Raw genomic sequence first — 21,969 nt, 5'->3', positions numbered from 1 at the left:
ATCTTCATTTGTCTTGTTCTCCGTTTGTTTTTTATTTTGACGCTTGCTTCCCTATTCAATTCAATTCAATTTTTGATTTTATGGCTTGCTGCTGTACCAACTGGGTACAATTTACTTCGCCAATGTCGCGTGGGTAAGGAAGACACACTTTTAGAGGTTGATCGGTGTAAGCTGGGAATCAAGAATTATTTGTCGTTTGTGACTTGTGTCAACTGTCATTCTCCCTCCAGGCTTGTGTCACTGTCAGTTCGTGGCGGTTTCGGTTTGTGTTTTGGTGGATGGATTTTAACCAGTGTTGCCAGAAGGTTACTTTTGTAACCTTTTAGGTGATTTTTTGACTGCATTGGTAACTTTTAGGTTACATTAATAAAAAGGTTACTTTTACGTGATATTTCGGAATTTTTAGAATTAACTTACAATTTCGTATATCTAAAACAGAACGGTCGTTAAATCAAGAAATGCGGACAAATGCTCAAGAACTCTTTGATGTTTCTGTGTCAATCTCACTATAAATGAAGACGTTACAATTGACGTTGCGAAATAAGCAAGTTGCAGTCACATTCAATTTCTTAAAAAAATCAAGTATGAATTTAAGAAATTAACGTCTATTGTTTTTTAAATCCTTGCTCTTTAATTATATTTTTCTTATCCCATCAGTAAAAGGCAAACAATCAGGGCCTTACTTAAGATGATTCTATTTACGAGTAAAATCTCCTTCGGTTTGTAGTAATTTAGTACTTGGCTAGTATTCGTAACAGACAGATATTAAAAAAAAAAAACAAAATTACTTTAGCCCCCAGAGGCTGAAATGGTGGCTTAGCCATGCTGTGAAACGCAAAAAGCAAGAGTAGTAGTAGTCAAAAGGTTACTTTTTACACAAAAAGGTTACTTTTTTTAATATTTCGGGTAACTTCTCATAACATCCAACTGGCAACACTGATTTTAACGTTTGTTTTATAATACAAATGTATGTAAAAAAACATTGAATTGAACTGTTTTTAACCTCTAAAACATTATTGTTATTCTTAAAACGATATGATATGAAATATAATTAAAATACCATGAGTAAGTCAAAAGTGTCGGCGGAATGGAAGAAACGAGTGAAATCGGAGTACATGCGTCTCCGACAAGTGAAGGTAAAGTTAAAGTAAATTTAGGGGTAAATCAATGTTTTGTTAAAATAAAATTTGCAGTTCCCGTGTTACATATTTTATTGTTGGCTGTATCATTGTCAGAGACTGCCTTTAGTGGAGCTATGGCGACAGAGATTTCTATAATCGCTTGCCTTATTATAGTCGAGATCTAGTACTTAATACAACTTAGCGGAACTCTAAATAGTTTGGCTTGATCCTTGCGCCTTAAGTTATATTAACCAAGCCCGGGAATTTCCACCAAATCAGGCGTGAGATATTAATGAACCAAGTTAAATTTTCTTTGTTTCTAGAGATTTAAACGGGCCGATGAAGTGAAGGTAGCATGGGCACGCAACTTGCGTCTGATGTCGGAGGCGGTGGAAACTCGCGACAACGACACCGCCGAGCGTGGGCGCAGGCCCTTCTGGCCGCCGCCCGTGGCCACGCCCAGCCATGAGTGCCTCATGAAGCGAGCTGAGGTCACCTCCTCCGACGGTAAGTATGGCTTTAATTCTGGCAATAATTAATTTTGATTTTGATTTTTTAGTGTTACATGGAACCATGTAATATGCATGTGTGCTCTAATGTATCTCTGGTGTAGAATTGTCAAAAAGAGAAGTTGTACATAAGGTTATAGTTTCTTAAAACAGGACGCTATGGAACATCATATCAGAATGTTGAGTGGATAAAAGAGAGAGATTTTTTTTATCTAACTTCTGACCTGTATTGAATTTTTTATGACAAATATCCTTGTAGTCTAATTTTTAGGCATCACAGGTTACTGAGGCAGTAGAGTGTATAAATCCTACTAATATTTTTTTACTATTCCTCAAGGATGTATGATGATATTTGTATGAAACTGTTAAAATTGTTGTTTATAGAATAAAATAGAAAGAATTTATTATATTATGATCAGTTTTTTTCATGTTAATTTCAGTTACTTCAAAGTTTTTCATAGATAGAGAGACAGTCTACTAATTATTTCTGTACTAGCAGAACCCTGTGGTTTCACTCATGTAATTTCCGTTCCTGTAAGAACGAAGAATAAGGGCATAAAATGTAGCCTATACAACTCAGGTATTGTAGCTACTCAATGGTGAAAGGATTTTTCAAATCAAATCTTTCCTCTATAATATTTGTATAGAAGTTAAAGTTAAAGTAAAGTTACACTATTAAAGTTTTACACAGAAATGCACCTGTAATATCCAAACAGGTTTTATAAACATAATTATTTTCCTTGCACCATAGCATCAGGAGTTGTAACTACACAGCAAGTTCCAATCAGGGTGATCAACTCGGTGAACCCCATACCCACAATGTACACCTGGGCACCGACACAGAAGAACTTCATGGTGGAAGATGAGACAGTGCTGCACAACATACCGTACATGGGGGACGAGGTGTTGGACCAGGACGGTACATTCATCGAGGAGCTCATAAAGAACTATGATGGGAAAGTGCATGGTACGTCTGCTTTAATCTTCACTATACAGTATTGAATTAATTACCTGAAGTTAATTATCATCTTGAATGGGGGAGGGTTTGGAGATGCGCTTCACTTATAAATTATATTATATACTAGGTATTATAAATTATAGTATCTAATTATTTGCCTAATACTATAATGTGTATACATAAAAATGTGTGTGCTTCACAAAATCGTAATTTGGATGTGGATGGCTTATTTTCTACTTTTATAACAACTGTAACATATTTCTGTACAATGAAATTAAATTAACAAAAAAAAAAAGGCAAGACTCCTGAGGTCAAGTATGAATAATTTAATTAAACTAACCAACGAGTTTTACACAAGTTAACTTGAAAATGGCTAGATATTTTTTCATATCATTCAATCAAATTGCATTTTAAGACAATGTATTTGCTCATTAAAAAGAATCATTGCAGAATTATAAGTTCAGATAATTGGGTTTTTATTGATTTTTTTGTTTGTGGATTGAACCACAATATGTTATTGAATTTAGCCATAAATCATTAAATATTCTTTTTTATAGAAAATGTTTTAAAAGGTATTCAAAATATTTGAGTAACATAAAAATAGTTGTTGTCAATATATCATTGAGTAGTAAATAATGTAATTGTTATTTTTTATTCTTTTGTGTCGTAGCACACTATAAAACTAACATTTTTTGTAGGTGATAAGGAGGGTGGTTTCATTGATGACCAGCTGTTTGTGGACCTGGTGCACGCTCTGGTCGCTTTCCAGACAAAGGAAGAAGTTACGGAGGAGAGGAAAGAGAGGGAGTTGCGCAATTCTAAAGAAGAGAAAGAGGTAGGTTTAAGTTAATTATCTATTATAACCATTAACATAGTCTGTTTATTATATTAGTTTGGTAATGTTAAAGATTATTTTATGTTAAGCATTGTAGAATGTAGACAGCATCTTCTGTAAGTGTTTGTTGAAAGTGAATAAATACATATGTTTCACTTTCAAAGAAGGTTCTTCTTCCTTCTGGGCTCTTTTTGCACTTGACCATGTGATTGACTGTAGTACGTGTTTCAAAGAGGATATTTGCTAAAATTAAAATTATCAATATTTTAAAAGGAATCAAAAGACCCCAAAGACAAGGACAAAGAGGATGCTGTCAAGGACCCGGAGAAAGCGATAGTGTACGACAAGCAGTTCCCCATATTCACCATCTTCCAGGCCATCAGCTCTCAGTTCCCAGACAAGGGCACCGCTCAGGAGCTCAGAGAAAAGTAATGTATATGTAGTCTTACTGTTATATATAAAATATTAATATTATTAACTCATATTGATTTAATTACGATCTAGCCAACATTATTATCAAATGCCTAAAATCAATATGTTTCTTGACTATAAACCATTTATCCTCGAGACTAATATGTCAGCATTCCATAGATTCACTGTGCAGTGGGAGGTGTTAGGTCATTTGTGGGAAATGCAGACCAGACCCCCCTTGTGATCAGGGTATAAGGGTTTCTTTAAAACATGTCAACACTCCCCATTGTTCTTCCTGCACAGCCAATTTGGGTATGACCCTACTAGAGCAACTTTGGATACCCATTTTAATATAGAACTTGCTGTAGTTCTACCAATGAGATATTTTGCTTAAATTGAGAGATTCAGCTGATATTCCTCTTGCACCCATACACACATACAAAAAAACAAAGGTGAATGCCTGGTAGGGATCTGCGGCAGCGCCTTAAATCTGACCCTTTAAATCCCTGTAGCTCCGAAAGTAATGATCGCAGATACCCTGTTACTTTTACAAAATTGCTTTACTATTAGCATACATCTAATTTATAATAATAACTAGCGGACCCGGTCAAGCTTCGTTTTGACATAAGTGCACTTATTCTCTATCCCTACTCTACCCTTCTATACCTCTACCCCTACCCTACGCCTACCGCTTGACTCTTAAACGTTTGTATGGGAAATACAAAAGGGTTGTTTTTATGGTTTTCCCGGCAATTATACTAATTTTTCTTACCTTTAAAACCTTCCCTATACCTCCACGAACATTTCAAGACCAACATAAGATAAATCCGTTCAGCAATTCTCGAGTTTTAGCGAGACTAACGAACAGCAATTCATTTTTATATATATAGATAAAACACTTTATTACACCAAAAACAAAATAACAAAATCTTACAAAACAAATTAAATAAAAATACAAACAATGGTGTAACGGCGGCCTTATCTCTAAAGTGATCTTCCAGTATATATCTATAGGGATGATGACCGTTTTTTAAATTTATATACAATTTTAAAAACTGTCATCATCCCTATTGTGGTTAGGGTAGGCCAGGGCCGGCGATGGGCGATCCTTTTGAATGTAAATGTGTCTCCACAGGTACATCGAGCTGACGTCCCGCAGCGACCCCAACGCGCTGCCGCCCGAGTGCACGCCCAACATCGACGGGCCGCTCGCCGAGTCGGTGTCGCGCGACCAGACCATGCACTCCTTCCACACGCTGTTCTGTCGCCGCTGCTTCAAGTACGACTGCTTCCTGCACCGTGAGTTCTCTTGGCTACTGATACCGGTCGATGACCTGCTGGTCTAAGAGCCGGCGTGACGAATGTATACGTCATCTGTTATTTATTTGGGATAAGAAATAAATTATAGAAAATGTTCACATTGAACATAGGTTGCCTAGTTAAATTACGGGCAATCACATTTATCATACAAAATCTAGGATACCATGAACTTGATCAAAGGCAACCTAATACAGTTAAATTAAGCATATAAAGAGCTTTAATTTGACATATTATATGACTACATAACATTACTTAACTGTTTATATCTGGCAACCCCACAGTTGCAGTGTGGAAGCAGGCAACCTTAACATTCTCAATTTTGTTGGGTATATTCTATTACTTAGTGTACAATTTTTTTAATTAACCTATGAGGGAAGGAGATTAAATAAATTTAAAAAAAATAATCTTTTAATAATGTTCAGCCACAATTTAACTAGGCAACCTATGTGCAATGTATCGAGTGTGCATATTTTTTAACATTTATTTCTTATTCCAATTAAATAACAGATGAGGGTGTACATTTCTTATGCTAGATCTCATACTATGTTTATTAATACCGGAGATGATTTATCTGCTGTTCAACTTTTCCTGCTGTTTATTTGTATTTAAGTTTGATTGAACTTGTAGTCAACATTGTTGAAAATAGATTTCTACCCCTATATTGCAGAAACTAGGGTTTAGCAGAGCTGAAACTTGAATGCAACATTGCTGAAACTTCAGTTCAACATTGCAGATACTAGTTTATGTCGTCTTCTTTACACTTGTATCTTATTATTTATAATTAAATATCCTTACATAATTTACAATTACATATAATTTATATAGAAGTCACAATTGCATAAGTGACTGATTATTAGATAGATATTGATATTTTGTACAATTATGTATTCATATTTTAGAAGTAGAATTATTATAGTTTGTATTATAGTGACCAGATATAATAATGATGAATATTTGAGTGCCTTACCAGCTTGTGTTATTTGTTTGGCTGACAGGAAGTCAAGCCTCAGGTAAGGCTCCAACCAATTTATGGACTCACCTTTCACCCCTTATTTTTGCTATTTTGCCATTGTACTGTATCAATGTCCTGTGTAAAGTACCAATAATTGGCATATACAACATCTATTTGGCGTTTAACTGTTTGTGTAAATTGGCAATTCAAAAATAAATTAAATTTAAATATTGGATATTAATGATAGCAAAATAAACAATTTATTATATTTTAAAAATTAAAAATAAATTGAAAAAAAAAACACATTATATTTGTGACATTATATAAAAAAAACAACACCAGGATTATTATCAAGTCAAAATTTTTCATTATCTTTAAAATGTTCTATTAATATTTATAGCTTAATACTAATAAGTAATTTACGAATTGAATTTTAATTTGCTATTTATTTATCGTATGTTTATTTAATTCATGAATTTATCATAATAATTTATTAGTTCATGTTGTGTTTTTGTTTCTTATGTTACGAGTTTTATTATATTTTATTCATACATATTTCTAGTATCATGTTAATGTTATGTTATAAAGCCTTCTTCATACACATTTAATATATTAAGAAACAAAATTATGTTTGAAACTGGTTTCTCCCACATTATTTACTTGACCGATTTCAATGAGACTTTCACTAGCTTGTTATAAGAAGTAACTTGGACTAATTTATAGTCTGATATACCTGTAGAAATGGGATCTAAGAGAGGCACAGCCAGTAATAACTATAAATGGGATTTGACTGGATGTTATAATTAGGGTTAATTTAGATGACACAATATATCAAATTGTTTTTTTTTTATTTTTAACAAACTTGTGAATCAAGTCAGAAAACACATTTAAACATTATTTATATATTGATTCTTGAATGATGTCAATTGTCATCCATACGTTGTATATGTCCAGGTAACTCGTACGAAACGATTGGCACATTTCTAAATATAACATAAATATACAAATATATATAGCTAAAATTTGGAATGCCCTTCCGGCGTGACCTGACACTTATAATTTAAACACCTCCAAAGAAAGTGTGAATAGGCATCGTCTAGGTAAGCGTGTTCCAACTTAAAACGCATCAATGCTTCCCATCAGGGTTAATAGGGTAGTTGACTCATATCAAATTTAATATAAAAAATATAAATTTCGCCTTGTACATGGAATAAGGGCCCGAAATATATTAATATTAATTAATAAAATTAAAGGTTTTCTTAATTAATAAACTTAATTTAAAAATCATGTATGTTTTAAAATTTTCCAAACGTCAAAAACAATTTTGTGACGTCAGAAGGTTACTTAATGTACTAAACGTCAAACTAATTGACTAATATTTTTGTCAAAGTCTCCGTTTGTTATAGTGACGTCATGAAACAGTTGAAACACAGACCATCATGGCCGACAGGCGTTTTGGCTCATTTTGTCAAAAACATATTTAAAAACTAAAATTTTCATGTAATTATGTCTCAAAAAGATATGCAAAAAAAAATTTCAATCTAGTAAAACGATAATGAACTATTTAAGACCATTTAAAAAAGTGTCAACTAGCCTATTGTAGTCGAGCGCGAGCCTATCTTTCATAAAAACAAAAAGAAATTGTGAATATGAAATAAATGAATGTTTTCACGCTGGTATACGATGCTACGATGAGTATATAAAATGCAAGTGTCGTGCTGTAGGTCTGCAAGCGTGTCACCCGCGGCCCAACCTCACCAAGCGCAAGGGGCCCGACTTGAAGCCCTTCTCCGACCCGTGCGGCCCCACCTGCTACATGCTGCTGGTGAGTGGAGATACTTTACAGTGGAAGATTCCAATTAGACCTATGAAGGTCATAGGTCTAATGGGGATGATGACTAGGTTTGAATATATTGATTTTTATGATACATTCGGGTAAATAAGGTCAATGTTAACTAATTTATACATAAAAAGCAAAGATTTACTGGATATTTGCAAAATAAATAAGATTATAAAATTTCAAAATCTACTAAAAATATTTTATCGTAATTAGATGAAAATTCATACAGTTTTAACTTCCTTACATTAAATGTGACATTTTTTAATATGTGAACTGTAAACATAAACGCAGAAATAACAAAGTTATTAGTAATTTTGTTTAAACGCCCATACAAATCTAACGATCATTAATTGCCTACGACGTCATAAGTTCGTACCATTTTGTATGGGGCGTTTTTGAGGGATCCGCGGCAGCGCCGCAAATCTGACCCTTTAAATCGCTGTAGCTCCGAAAGTATTGATCGCAGATACCTTGTTACTTTTACAAAATTGCTTTACTATTAGCGTATTCTTAATTTATATACAATTTAAAAAACAGTCATCATCCCTATTCGTCACATATCTGTTTAATTAAAAATTTAGTATGTTAAAAATATATTGCGAGTAAGTTGCCCAAAAATGTCGTGGTCAAATTATTATTAACCATCATTAACTATCATTAACGATAGTTAGGAGTTTAAAGTTTTTTATAAGTTTTTTAACATATCTGCACAAGGTAATTTTTTGTGCAGAAAGTGTCATATAAAATAATTATACTGCATATTTTTCAGGATGGCATCAAAGAGAAGTTGGCTCGCGAGAAGTTGGCGGGGGAGGCGGGCGAGGGGCGCGACGCGGGCGAGGCGCGGGAGGGGAAGGCGGCCATCGACTCGCCCAACGACGCCTCCTCCGAGGACAGCAACGACAGCAACCGCTACCAGAAAGGTAACGCGTAACGTGTAACAGACAAGTTGGCACACGAGGCGAGCGAGGTGCGGCACAAAATCCATAGTTTACTCGTAAAACACCATTCAATCTCGCTAATGATTCATGACTGACAAAAGTCAGTTATACACCAACAAGAACACAGTTACTTAAACTATTGTGTTGTTACAGGCAGCAACAGTAACTCGAGCAACAGCAACTGGAGCACCAACGGCATCAAGCCTGGCTCAGAGTCCACGGCCGAAGCCACCTACAACACTCTCGGTAAGTGTGTTTCGATACATTTGCTAAAAGCCTATCACAACCACAGAATTCTATTTATCTAGATGCTGCTCAATCTAATTACTCTTGCTGAATTGAAATTTTACCTAGAAGACTAAAGAATTCGACAGATATTGTTATCCGAAAAAGAGATGAAGGTTCCTAAGGATCTTTGAAATTATTTCTTAATGGTCAAATTAAAACCACATTATCTATAATTCATGGAGTCATGTATCCAGGTCTGACGCTGGGCGACTGCGAGTCGGAGTGGACGGGCTCGGACCAGTCGCTGTTCCGCGCGCTGCACAAGGTGTTCGTGTCCAACTACTGCGCCATCGCGCAGGTCATGCTGTCCAAGACCTGCCAACAGGTAGCCGCTAGCCTTCATATTGATGAACTCGCGCCCAGGTCTGACGCTGGCCGACTGCGAGTCGGAGTGGACGGGCTCGGACCAGTCGCTGTTCCGCGCGCTGCACAAGGTGTTCGTGTCCAACTACTGCGCCATCGCGCAGGTCATGCTGTCCAAGACCTGCCAACAGGTAGCCGCTAGCCTTCATATTGATGAACTCGCGCCCAGGTCTGACGCTGGCCGACTGCGAGTCGGAGTGGACGGGCTCGGACCAGTCGCTGTTCCGCGCGCTGCACAAGGTGTTCGTGTCCAACTACTGCGCCATCGCGCAGGTCATGCTGTCCAAGACCTGCCAACAGGTAGCCGCTAGCCTTCATATTGATGAACTCGCGCCCAGGTCTGACGCTGGCCGACTGCGAGTCGGAGTGGACGGGCTCGGACCAGTCGCTGTTCCGCGCGCTGCACAAGGTGTTCGTGTCCAACTACTGCGCCATCGCGCAGGTCATGCTGTCCAAGACCTGCCAACAGGTAGCCGCTAGCCTTCATATTGATGAACTCGCGCCCAGGTCTGACGCTGGCCGACTGCGAGTCGGAGTGGACGGGCTCGGACCAGTCGCTGTTCCGCGCGCTGCACAAGGTGTTCGTGTCCAACTACTGCGCCATCGCGCAGGTCATGCTGTCCAAGACCTGCCAACAGGTAGCCGCTAGCCTTCATATTGATGAACTCGCGCCCAGGTCTGACGCTGGCCGACTGCGAGTCGGAGTGGACGGGCTCGGACCAGTCGCTGTTCCGCGCGCTGCACAAGGTGTTCGTGTCCAACTACTGCGCCATCGCGCAGGTCATGCTGTCCAAGACCTGCCAACAGGTAGCCGCTAGCCTTCATATTGATGAACTCGCGCCCAGGTCTGACGCTGGCCGACTGCGAGTCGGAGTGGACGGGCTCGGACCAGTCGCTGTTCCGCGCGCTGCACAAGGTGTTCGTGTCCAACTACTGCGCCATCGCGCAGGTCATGCTGTCCAAGACCTGCCAACAGGTAGCCGCTAGCCTTCATATTGATGAACTCGCGCCCAGGTCTGACGCTGGCCGACTGCGAGTCGGAGTGGACGGGCTCGGACCAGTCGCTGTTCCGCGCGCTGCACAAGGTGTTCGTGTCCAACTACTGCGCCATCGCGCAGGTCATGCTGTCCAAGACCTGCCAACAGGTAGCCGCTAGCCTTCATATTGATGAACTCGCGCCCAGGTCATTGTGATATTGGTAACCAGAGCGAACCATCATAGACCAGAGTCAATTTAGAACAAATAAATTCCAAAATTCGATTTCCCCTGGCCCTTCACTTGTGGTTATATGCCAAGGAAGAGACGACACTACATCACTTGGTTACTTGGCTACCGTGGCGCGGTCTCCACCTTCTACAGATGGTCATCACTGCGGGTCGCTCCATAGAAGCCAATCGTCATTCAATATTAAGTACGGTTTCTAATGTAATGCAATCGATCAGGTGTACACCTACTGGATCCGCACGGGGCAGGAGGCGGCGGGCGTGGAGGCCGAGCTGACGCCGCCGCGCAAGAAGAAGAAGAAGCACCGCCTGTGGTCCGTGCACTGCCGCAAGATACAGCTCAAGAAGGACTCCGCCTCGCACCACGTGTGAGTCTCCTTATCCTCACACACAATATGTTGTCTGCTTTCTGGCATAGAACATAGACTCGCCTACTTTGCGGGATCCTGGGCATCCAATTTCAGATTTTGTTGGCTCTCAAGTCTGCGTTTACGATATCAAGCCAGCGTTTTTTGGGGCGGCCACAGGGTTTAGCTCGAGGGACTGTGGACGAACGATCGCGTCATTGGCAGCGATCTAGGTGCTGACTTTGGGAGCGGTTGTGCTGGTCGGGACGTTGTTCGCCTCGAACGCTGCAATTGCCTTCTCTAGCTCAAGTATCGGCTGCTTGCTTTTCTTTGGCTTCTTCTTCTTTTCCTTTTCGGGATTACAGGCCCGCCGGATGAGACTTGCGTTTTGGGCTCATTCGCAGGGGTCCTGATAGTGGCGCGTTGTGTTGATTTCTTGCGGTGGTGCTGCTCGGCGCTTGACTGTCTGTAGCCGCGACTGTGCCCGCCTTTTTATTCCGAGCCTTTCTTCGGGCAGGCATTTTAGTTGGCTGGTATTGGATCAGTTTCCACCGTCCCACAGGAAGTAAAAGTAAAAGAAATTGTAAATTACTATAATATAATATGATCTCATTTAAAGAGCATCAGTTAATTTGCCTGCCCTTCTCACCAGAGCCTTCCTTCCAAACCGGGGGTAGAGTGTTTAAACCTGACGTTTCAAAAGTGTTTATAAAGAAAGCCTACTAAAATAAATGAATTTTGGTTTACATTTTTGATTTGGTTTCGTTTCCAGCTACAACTACACGCCGTGCGACCACCCCAACCAGCCGTGCGACAACATGTGCCCGTGCCTGCAGTCGCAGAACTTCTGCGAGAAGTTCTGCCAGTGCAGCAGCGACTGTGAGTTCGTGAACTTCTACACTATAACCAATGTACCTTCTAAATCATTTCAGGATCATTATTACACTTAGAATAATGTTCTACAGAGTATTTTTTTTTCATTGGAATATTGGTTGTTGTTTTCTAGACAAGATTCGGCAGCTAGTGTATCAGCAAACAAATTTAAACAGATGCTAAGTTAAATTTCCTCTACATTCAATTCATTCAAATCTAGCACCTATTGAAAACAGGTTCAACCTCACAACCGTGTGTGACTCGTACAAGTAACTCATAGTAAATTATTTGCATGCACATTTCTATGTTTAACAGTTTTAAACGCCCTTCCAGCAATTGTGTTTCTTGACAATTACAATTTAAACACCTTCAAGGCAAGAGTGAATAGCTAAGCGAACTACTTAGATCGCATGATGGCTTTCCATCAGTAATAACTTTATTCAACGGCGAGATTACATTAAAAAAAATATGTTCGATTAACGTCTAATATGTTTGCAGGTCAAAACCGGTTCCCGGGCTGCCGCTGCAAGGCGCAGTGCAACACGAAGCAGTGCCCGTGCTACCTCGGCGTGCGCGAGTGCGACCCCGACCTGTGCACCGCGTGCGGCGCCGACGCCACGCCGCCCGGCACGGCCGCCGCGCTGCCCACCGCGTCGCGCCACGCCGTCTACTGCCGGAACGTGTCCGTGCAGAGGTGACTATCGCACTCGAAGCGAGAGATTCAAATATAGAATCCTTAGAGTAGCAAGGGATTCAACTGCACGAGATCAATAAATTGCAGCAGAGTAGCCACCGCGTCGCGCCACGCCGAACCAAGTCCGTGCAGAGGTGACTATCGCACTCGAAGCGTGAAATTCAAAAATAGAATCCTTGGAGTAGCAAGGGATTCAACTGCGTGAAATCTATCAATTGCCACTACATCGCGTCACGCCGTCTACTGCCGGAACGTATCCGTACAGAGGTGAGTATCGCACTCGAAGCGAGAAATTCTAATATAAAATCCTTACAGTAGTAAGGGATTCAACTGCGCGAAAGCAATGAATTGCAGCTAAGTAGCTACCGCGTCACGCCACGCCGTCTCTTGGATATCCGTGCAGTGATGTGTAAAGCGAAGGAATGCAGTAAAACTTTAGTTCAGTATTATATGTAAAAGAGGTCAATTAATTAGTGTTGAAATAATGCAAATCGATGTTCGAGTCGAGCAAATTATACAGGCCTTAAACTAAATTAAACTGCGTTTTTAGTTTCAATGGATTGAAACAGAGTGATATTTTTGCTGACGCATGCTTGTACCGGATGTCCCGTTTTTTTGTTTTGAAATAACCCCTAGGGTTATTGTTATGGCCTTGTTATACTTTTCAATCAATTTAATTTAATTCAATCCGCAATATTTAACAATACTGAGATCTTTAAAATATCAATTACAGCAGTTTTGTCAACCGATTCAAAATAAAAAAAAATTAAAAAATCCGTAATAAAAACAATACTTAGTCACCCTAGGGATTTATAAACAAGAACTTGACTGTAATCACGCATGATGGCAAGCAATGATAATCTACGACGGAACACGCTCACCTAGAAGATGCCTAATCATTCTTGACTTGCAGATACCCGTAATGTAGATGGTAGAGTTATCGTCACTTGTGAAGTTAGGTCCGTAAGTCTGTTACCGAAGTTAGTTTCTAAACCCTATTACTGTTGAGTTTAATTCCAGTTCTTCTCATCAGTACTAGGGTGGTGTGGTCAGACCTAACGTTTCAAAAGTGCTTTTAAACTGAGTCTCGTTCGTTCGTCATCAACCCATATTCGGCTCACTGCTGAGCTCAAGTCTCCTCTCAGAATGAGAGGGGTTAGGCCAATAGTCCACCACGCTGGCCCAATGCGGATTGGCAGTCTTCACACACGCAGAGAATTGAGATAATTCTCTGGTATGCAAGTTTCCTCACGATGTTTTCCTTTACCGATTGAGACACGTGATATTTAATTTCTTAAAATGCACACAACTGAAAAGTTGGAGGTGCATGCCCCGGATCGGATTCGAACCCACACGCTCCGGAATCGGAGGCAGAGGTCATATCCACTGGGCTATCACGGCTCTAAACTGAGTCTACTTGTAATAAATGATTTTTTAAATATTACACTTAACTTCTGGTTGATGCTAACGGAGTGGTCGGTTTAGGGGTCTTCACAAGCACCTGTTCCTGGCGCCGTCGGACGTGGCGGGCTGGGGCATCTTCCTGAAGGAGGCGGCGCACAAGAACGAGTTCATCTCGGAGTACTGCGGCGAGATCATCTCGCAGGACGAGGCCGACCGGCGCGGGAAGGTCTACGACAAGTACATGTGCTCCTTCCTCTTCAACCTGAACAATGGTCTGACTCACATTTGTTTATACTTCATCGTCATCCACTGCAGGACACTCTGCCTCTTGCATGTGGAGCATAAAACAATATAGCCTTTATTTATTTATATGTCGGAGTATAAGGGGTTTCACATCAGAAGCGGTTGTCTACAAAACACAATTATTGAATGAAAGTCTGTCAGGTCTAACAATTCCCACTAAGAATGTTACCAATAAACCCTGAGTGGCAGAGAATGACCTTGAGCGGAGTCACGCACTTGTGAACGATGTGTGTAGGGTTAAAGACACCTTTGACGGATATCTAACACTCTCTTTTTCTTTCTCTCCTAATCCAACAAAGGTATAGACGGATCGAATGCCACGACAAGAATGAGCTAAACCGCCCGAGCGGTCTCTTATATCACCAGCACTCGGTCTTCCACTACTCCCCAATAACTCCCAAATAACTTACTCCCGCCGACATATACTTTATTTTTACACCACAACATAAGAAAAAACAAATAATAAGATAGAAAAAGTACAGCACAGAAGTAAGACATAAAAGCAGCCTTATCGCCATGTATCGATTTTTTCCAGGCAAACAACCTTAAGGCTTTGGACTGTATTTCTGTAGGGAATACGAATTTCGAAAAGAGGAACTGACCTTGGTTTTTTTTGTTGTTCCATGTCTTCCTTTTACACTCTCATATTCCAGTTTCATATTGGGTTTAAAAATGGGGTTAAAAAAAAATTAACGTACCACATGGACTTCCAAGCACAATGGTCTCGAGCCGCCAGCATCCAGCGGCTCCCTGCAATCCGCTTCCGCAATATGACCAACCTGACGTAGTCATTCTACTGCAACGTTGCCAGATTTTTTTTTTACCAAAGGAAAAAAGCGGGATTCTTTCGTTGGAAGCGAGACATCGTAAAAAAACTTAGATAATGAAAAGGTTTTGAATATTTGTCTTTTTATTTGAGTTGAAATGATGTGATTTGCAGACTTCGTGGTGGACGCGACGCGCAAGGGCAACAAGATCCGCTTCGCGAACCACTCCATCAACCCCAACTGCTACGCCAAGGTGATGATGGTGAACGGCGACCACCGCATCGGCATCTTCGCCAAGCGCGCCATCCAGCCCGGCGAGGAGCTGTTCTTCGACTACAGGTACACTGATCAATGCATATCAAAAAAAAATGAAATTAAATGGAAATACTCTTTATTGTACACCATAATTACAAACTAAGAATACAAAAACAATAAAAGATGTAGAAAAACAGTTACAGGTGGTGTCATCGCTAAAAAGCTATCTCTCCCAGGAAATCTAATAAATAATCATTATTGGGAAGGGTGAACAAACGAAAGCAAAAGAAATACACAAATAATAATTAAAATTAATAAATTAATTAAATAATAATTAAAATAAATAGTTAAGTGTCTGTCTGTGTTTTTGAAATAACTGTTTTCTCAAATGCTTAAAGTTTTTAATATGATTTTAATGGGACTTTCACGAGAAGATAGAGAAATTATTGAGTAACATATAGCTCATAAGCTTCTTTATAACCCGGAAAAACACGGTTCCCGTGGGATTTGTTAAAAACTGAATTTTAAATGGACGTGACTCATTTTTGATGTGAATACTTGTCGAGAGTATGCCCAACTAGATTTATTAATTTATTTGGTCCACCTACCTTAGTGACTGTTACATAATTACAATCTAAAAGAAAACATAAACACAAGACAATCTTATAAAAGTAGACACTGCATGCTTATTTGATTTGAATCCATACAGAGCTTAAAGCCGGATTTATATTTGTCTGACGTGTCGTTTCGTGACGCATCAGAACAGAATGGGTATCATACATTTTGTATGTGGCACATCAGAAGCCATCACATGTCACAACACATAAATGTAAACGTTGCCATATAAAATGTATGATACCGATTCTGTACTGATGCGTCACGAGACGAAATGTCAGACAAATATATATCCGGCTTAATAGAGACGACTGTATGTGTTACGATTTTTGACTATTTAAACTATGGACCTGTTTCGCACCCAAATTCACCAACAAAAAAGTCTGTCGTTTTTTGAGGGGGACGAGGTAAACTCACACAGCTTTATATTTGACTCGCAATACACACATGCGTAATTAATACACAGACTAACAAACACATCGCTTAGACTAACCACAGATTAAATGCATAGAATATTCGATTACTTAATCGACTATTTGCTGTTCTATCAAAAGAATCGCATTTTAGAAACTGTTTTTATTACAAATTTGATAAAATTAAGGTAGAAATACTTACAAATGAAACATTACTCCATTTTTTACTAAACTACAACTTTTTTGGCGTTTTTTATGATATTCAACTACACAAACCGGCATTTTTAGGGAGTTCTTTACACGACGAAAATGATTACAACAAAGAAACATCGATTCTAGATCAACAGTTTTTATAAACGCGTTAGATCATTGATTTTTGAACTTTGCCAGGGTAACAGTTAGCGAGGCAGGTCCTATTATTAATGGTCGAAGTTTACGACTGAATCGTTGACTTTTTGAGTCGAAACTGTATTAATACTTTATTCTCAGATACGGGCCGACGGAGCAGCTGAAGTTTGTGGGCATCGAGCGCGAGATGGAGTTCTTATGAGAGCGCGAGCGCGCGCGCCCGAGCGACGTCACGTGACTCTGGATTACTGTTTCATGCGTAACTTGTGCAGTCTGGCCAGATTAATAAAAAACATTGGTACATTGCCAAAAGGAACTAATTTCTTATTTTTTTTTAACTGGCTTTTTTACGGCTCTGAGCTTCTAGCCCTTCTGAAGTTTTGTAATTTTTTTTGCTTTAACTTTTGAGTTCTAGCCCTTTGACTGTTAAAAATACTTGTGGCGCCCCCAATCCAGATTTATTATATTTCTAGTCGGTACTGTTGGTTCGCTTAAAAAATTAAAAGTATTACTCAACCTGACGTAATGTCAGATGTGGACTGCAAGTAGGTTCTTTTAGTTTAAGCCCTAGTGTATGTAAAGATAAATAACACTTCGAATTCATCAGACCAACATCAAGCCAAACAAATCGAACCGTTTATCTATTACAATGTTAAAGTTTATGCAATTTTTGATGAAACACTAGCTTATTCTGAGCCCTCATAACGTCCTTCAGTTTTCAGTTTCAGCACCATCACTTCATTTTGTAATAATGTAAAAAACAATAATTGATATATTGATGATTCAAACTGAACACATTGTTCTAAATAAATGAAATTTGAGTTTGGGATTATTAATTTGACTATCAACTTGAAGTTTGAAAAAAATATTGGAAAAAAAAATTAAGGACGCAGGTAGTTCTAAAATAATGTAATAAACTCAATCAACTGTCGCTCCAAATGCAAATGGTTTTCAAGTCTTTTAAGCCTTTTCTGAATGTTCTTCTTAAGAGAAAATGTACTTCTATTTTCAATCAACAAGTTAGACTAGGTCTGGGGTTTCCGACAGATCTCTTTCACTTGACTTTAGTATGGTACAGATATTGACATTATCTGTTTTTTTGTAATTTAATGTTCAGAAATTTAATTAAGATCTTTCAATAATGTGTATATTGTTGTTATCAACCCATTCTGCTCACTGCTGAACTGGAGTCTTCTCTCAGAATGATAGGGGTTAGGCCAATAGTCCACCACGCTGGCCCATAGTGGATTGGCAGACTTCACACACGCAAAGAACTAAGAAAATTCTCTGGTATGCTGGTTTCCTCAGGATGTTTTTTCGTTTGAGACACGTGATATTTAATTTCTTAAAATGCACACAAATGTAAAGTTGAAGGTGCATGCCCCGGACTGGATTCAAACCCACACCCTCCGGAATTGGAGGCAGAGATCATATCCACTGGTCTATCACGGCTCACTTGTGAATAAGCAATTCTAATTATGTGATGATAACATAAGATGTGACCCAAGCCTTTTGAGCGGTAATGTTGTTGACATGGTATAAGTAATATTTATGTAAGTGATGTGATTTTTTTAAAATAAACTTTTAAAGTTAAATTGCATTTTCTTTTTCTGAAATCGTCTTTTTTCCTTTTATATACTTACATTTTTCACAACACTATTTCAAGATAAAAAGAACTATCTTCAAAATGTATATCTTCTCTGAAAAATATGCAAAATAATAATAACTCCATCCAAATTAGTTTCATAGTTTTGAAACACATTGATGTATAATTATTAATTATTGTATATGCATCATATGGGTACAAGAAGACAAGGACATCCTTTTTTATTAAGTTAGTAAAATCAGTATGCCAAAATTAATAATACAATACCTAACTATTTATAACAACCTTTATTTTACTTTATTACAATCACAAGTCTCATTAATTAGATTATTCCAATGCAATTTGTACAAAAACTACTAACACAATTTACAATTTCTAGTAATATATGTCTTTATAAAATTTTCATTATAACAATCTGTCTTTCATAAATAATTGTTCTCTGATTTGGTTGGCAGTTGTAGAACAAGTTATAAATAAATGTACCATACCAATCAGTAACCAATTAAATAAATGTACCAATTCTATCTTCATAAATAATATGAAAGTAGAAAGTAAAGAGTTTAGATTGAAATAAGTACATATTTTCTATTTACAGAATTGCAACTAATATTTAGGAACCAATATAAAAAATAAAAATGTAATAACACTGTTCATTGCAGCATGTAGTAAAACAGTATTTACATATTATCTTACAAAATACTCTATAAGTGTATAAGTTATCAAATTCACAGTAAAAATATTACCTAAATATCTATAATTAGTTAGTTTCACCATTATAATATAGTTCCTGTTCTCATGAGAAAACTGGGATAAAATATATAGCCTATGACACTCAGAAATAACGCAGCTTTCTAGTGGTAAGATAATTTTACCTCAATGTAACATTAAGAATAACATAGATTTCGAATTTATATCTTATCAAGAATGTAAAACAAGTTTTTGTGTAGACTGAGTTTACCTGTTGTTGTATCTAAATCAATACAATAAAAGGTTGAAGAAACAATACATATTATGAGGTAAGATTGAACATTTAGAATCCGTTAAGACCAATAAATAGGCTTGACAAACTCAAGCCTTTTCATTGCTCTTTACCTCACATTTAACTGGCAAGTTATTATTTAAATGGTGGTGTAATATTTGCAATGAGAATAAAATGTACAGTAAAATTGGAAGTTAGTAAAATTTAATTTAAAATTGGAAGTCTATTCAAAATAACTGTGTTTTATCAAGTGCTTATAAGTATTTACCCTTTACTAAAACACAAATGAACATTTTTAAAAATTTTGTCTGTTTGTCTGGGTTAATCTCTAGAAAGGCTTAACCAATTTTAATGGGATTGTCATTGGAAGATTGTTATTGTGTGACATATAGGCTGCTTTTTATCCAGGAAAAATCCATGGTTCCACATGGGATTTGTGAAAAACTGTATTTAATGCGAATGAAGTAGCCGGCGTCTACTAATTATAACATACATTCCATCTACGCACCTTTGATGTGTTGAGCACTAATTGCATTGCCAACATTTTAGTAAGTAATACTTCTACTGTGAAAAGAGTAAATCTTAATCACAGGAGCCGTCCAGCCAGCCGTCTCGCCACCTCTCGTGCACTTTACTGCAGTCAAACTGTGGCTTTCTGAGTTTAGCATTCACAGTGTTATGTCTCTCGCACAGCCATTTTGCTAGTTCATCTTTAGATTTTGTCTTTGGTGGGTTTTTTGAAATGCTGGAAAATAAAATTGACATTCTTGACTTTTACATTAAAGTTATAATACTAGAGAATTAATACATTTGGACTATTAGAATCCAACAAGTTAAATGCATTGGCAAATGTTATAAAAAAATTTAAAATTTATTGACACCACTTTTGTGGCTACAGATGATGATGAAGTTATAAAACCATAATAAGACTTTGCTTGTAGATAATAAACCTTATAAATATTAATCAGTAGCAAATAACTTCATGATATAACCAATCAATCAAACAGAGACAAGAAAATGGTAACCTTTCATTTTTTTTTCAAATTTTATAATTACTAATTTTAATTAATTTATAATAGTTACTAACTCTTCCTGAAAGTCCAATGCACAAGGTTCGCATGGGTAAAACTGTGCAAAAATATTAAAGAACTTTGTCATATCCGCACTCTGAGACTTTGTAGGCTTCTCGGGGAAATATGAAGCCATTGAATGCAAGAAGCCCCACGTCGAGCGCCCCAGCTCATCCTTGTCCAAAGGGCAATCCTTGTGTTGTGAATACTGAAAATATTAATAAATAACAAATGTATTTACATACCAGCAAAATTTATTTTATTATAAATTTAGTTCAGCAATAGATTAGTCTGGAGTAGCACATACACTACTGTATCCAGACAGCATGGGATCTAACCAGGTAAAACTGCAGGTTATAAGGTAACCAGTTAAATGGTAGTAATGGTATTAAGTCTAATAAATTTGATTATTAAAGTTTAGGAATTTAGTAAGTAAACAGATATCAGTGTCTTCCGAGGCATGTCTTTTAGTCACATCTTTTTACAAAGTGATGTTTTAAGTACTCATTAAAATAACTTAAGCTTGAGAATTTTCCACATAAGAACAACATAATTTGTTTTTAATAATAAAACCTGAATTATGGAAAAACAGATCTAATGGCTTATTTACCATACTAAGTGGAAAAATTGCATTTGACACATTATAGTGAAAATATAAGGAAATTATAATTGAAGAGCGTTGAAAATAGCTTTTTGGATTTTGATGAAATTTTCTAGGTTTTCAAAGTAAAGATTAAGACAAAACAGCGAAATATAAACCGTACAAAAATGTCTAAAATCATGTTTATAATTCATCAAGGGCTTTCTGGAACTTTAGTTGGTTATGAAATCAAACTTAACCTCACCGGTTTGGTTGGAGCGGTCATTTTGGTTTTGTTCTGCAGTTTTGCCCAACTTTTGAAGTCCGAACACGCTCTGCAAGGCTTATCCTCTTCCTCTTGAGAATGAGAAGGCATCTTCAGCAGTTATTTATTGTTCTATCAGCCTTGTAATAACTTATTATTCTGTTGCAATACCATTTACAATTTCCACTCAACATAGTAATTTTATGTCAACCAGGGCAATAAAATACGGCTAATTGGTATTTTTTAATTATATATAAACCTACGAGATCTCCTAATCGCTATAAAACTATTTGTATTTTTTAAAGATTCGTATTTCGTGCACAATTTTGTTACAAGGAGAAGGGACATCTCACGTCATGTGACTAATTGAATTTGATACTTGACAGTGACATTGACAATTTACATAACTTAAAAAACGTAGACAGAGAATCATTTAGATGATGTTTAAGTAATGTTACCAGGCAACAAACGTTAGTGTGGGATACCATAATAATAGAGTCTAGATCTTAGATACATAGATAGGTGTCAAAGGTCTAGATCTATGTATTATAAACATAAGCCCGCCTACCTGCATTGGGTCTGGTCTAAGCTCCACATGCTCTCTCCTACAAGGAGGGAGACTTGGCCCTGTTGTGGGCTAAAATAGGCTCATATTGATGCATAAATATATAAAAATGATTTGAAATCAA

The 21,969-nt window shown here is 37.7% G+C and overlaps 2 protein-coding genes across 2 annotated transcripts; one reads left to right on the top strand and one right to left on the bottom strand.

The window, feature by feature from the left end:
• Positions 1-920: 920 nt before the first annotated feature.
• On the top strand, positions 921-18,375 carry LOC112043421 (histone-lysine N-methyltransferase E(z)). The gene is made up of 16 exons (XM_024078827.2): positions 921-1,136; positions 1,445-1,628; positions 2,382-2,597; positions 3,287-3,423; positions 3,697-3,851; positions 4,970-5,133; positions 7,831-7,931; positions 8,716-8,869; positions 9,041-9,133; positions 9,370-9,500; positions 10,981-11,129; positions 11,881-11,987; positions 12,480-12,675; positions 14,161-14,351; positions 15,323-15,488; positions 16,922-18,375. Exons 1-16 carry the CDS (start codon positions 1,062-1,064, stop codon positions 16,980-16,982), a joined length of 2,280 nt encoding a protein of 759 aa, XP_023934595.1. The 5' UTR covers positions 921-1,061; the 3' UTR covers positions 16,983-18,375.
• Positions 18,376-18,654: 279 nt separating this feature from the next.
• Positions 18,655-21,656, bottom strand: LOC112043420 (FAD-linked sulfhydryl oxidase ALR). Its single transcript, XM_024078826.2, has 3 exons — positions 21,281-21,656; positions 20,453-20,643; positions 18,655-20,110 (listed from the first exon to the last, which is right to left on the bottom strand). Exons 1-3 carry the CDS (start codon positions 21,389-21,391, stop codon positions 19,948-19,950), a joined length of 465 nt encoding a protein of 154 aa, XP_023934594.1. The 5' UTR covers positions 21,392-21,656; the 3' UTR covers positions 18,655-19,947.
• Between the last annotated feature and the right edge of the window lie 313 nt (positions 21,657-21,969).

This window comes from Bicyclus anynana, chromosome 15, assembly GCF_947172395.1.
Source record: "Bicyclus anynana chromosome 15, ilBicAnyn1.1, whole genome shotgun sequence".
NCBI classification, from domain to species: domain Eukaryota; kingdom Metazoa; phylum Arthropoda; class Insecta; order Lepidoptera; family Nymphalidae; genus Bicyclus; species Bicyclus anynana.
The sequence above is the reverse complement of the archived record's forward strand: the minus strand, read 5'-3'. Positions and strand labels throughout refer to the sequence as shown.

Coding starts and splice junctions, on each gene's coding strand:
- LOC112043421 (XM_024078827.2), top strand. CDS start 1,062: ATGAGTAAGTCAAAAGTGTCGGCGGAATGGAAGAAACGAGTGAAATCG. Junction 7,932..8,715: donor CCACCTGCTACATGCTGCTG/GTGAGTGGAGAT, acceptor CATATTTTTCAG/GATGGCATCAAAGAGAAGTT. Junction 15,489..16,921: donor GAGCTGTTCTTCGACTACAG/GTACACTGATCA, acceptor CTTTATTCTCAG/ATACGGGCCGACGGAGCAGC.
- LOC112043420 (XM_024078826.2), bottom strand. CDS start 21,391: ATGCCTTCTCATTCTCAAGAGGAAGAGGATAAGCCTTGCAGAGCGTGT. Junction 20,644..21,280: donor TGACCGCTCCAACCAAACCG/GTGAGGTTAAGT, acceptor TAATATTTTCAG/TATTCACAACACAAGGATTG. Junction 20,111..20,452: donor GCATTGGACTTTCAGGAAGA/GTTAGTAACTAT, acceptor TTTATTTTCCAG/CATTTCAAAAAACCCACCAA.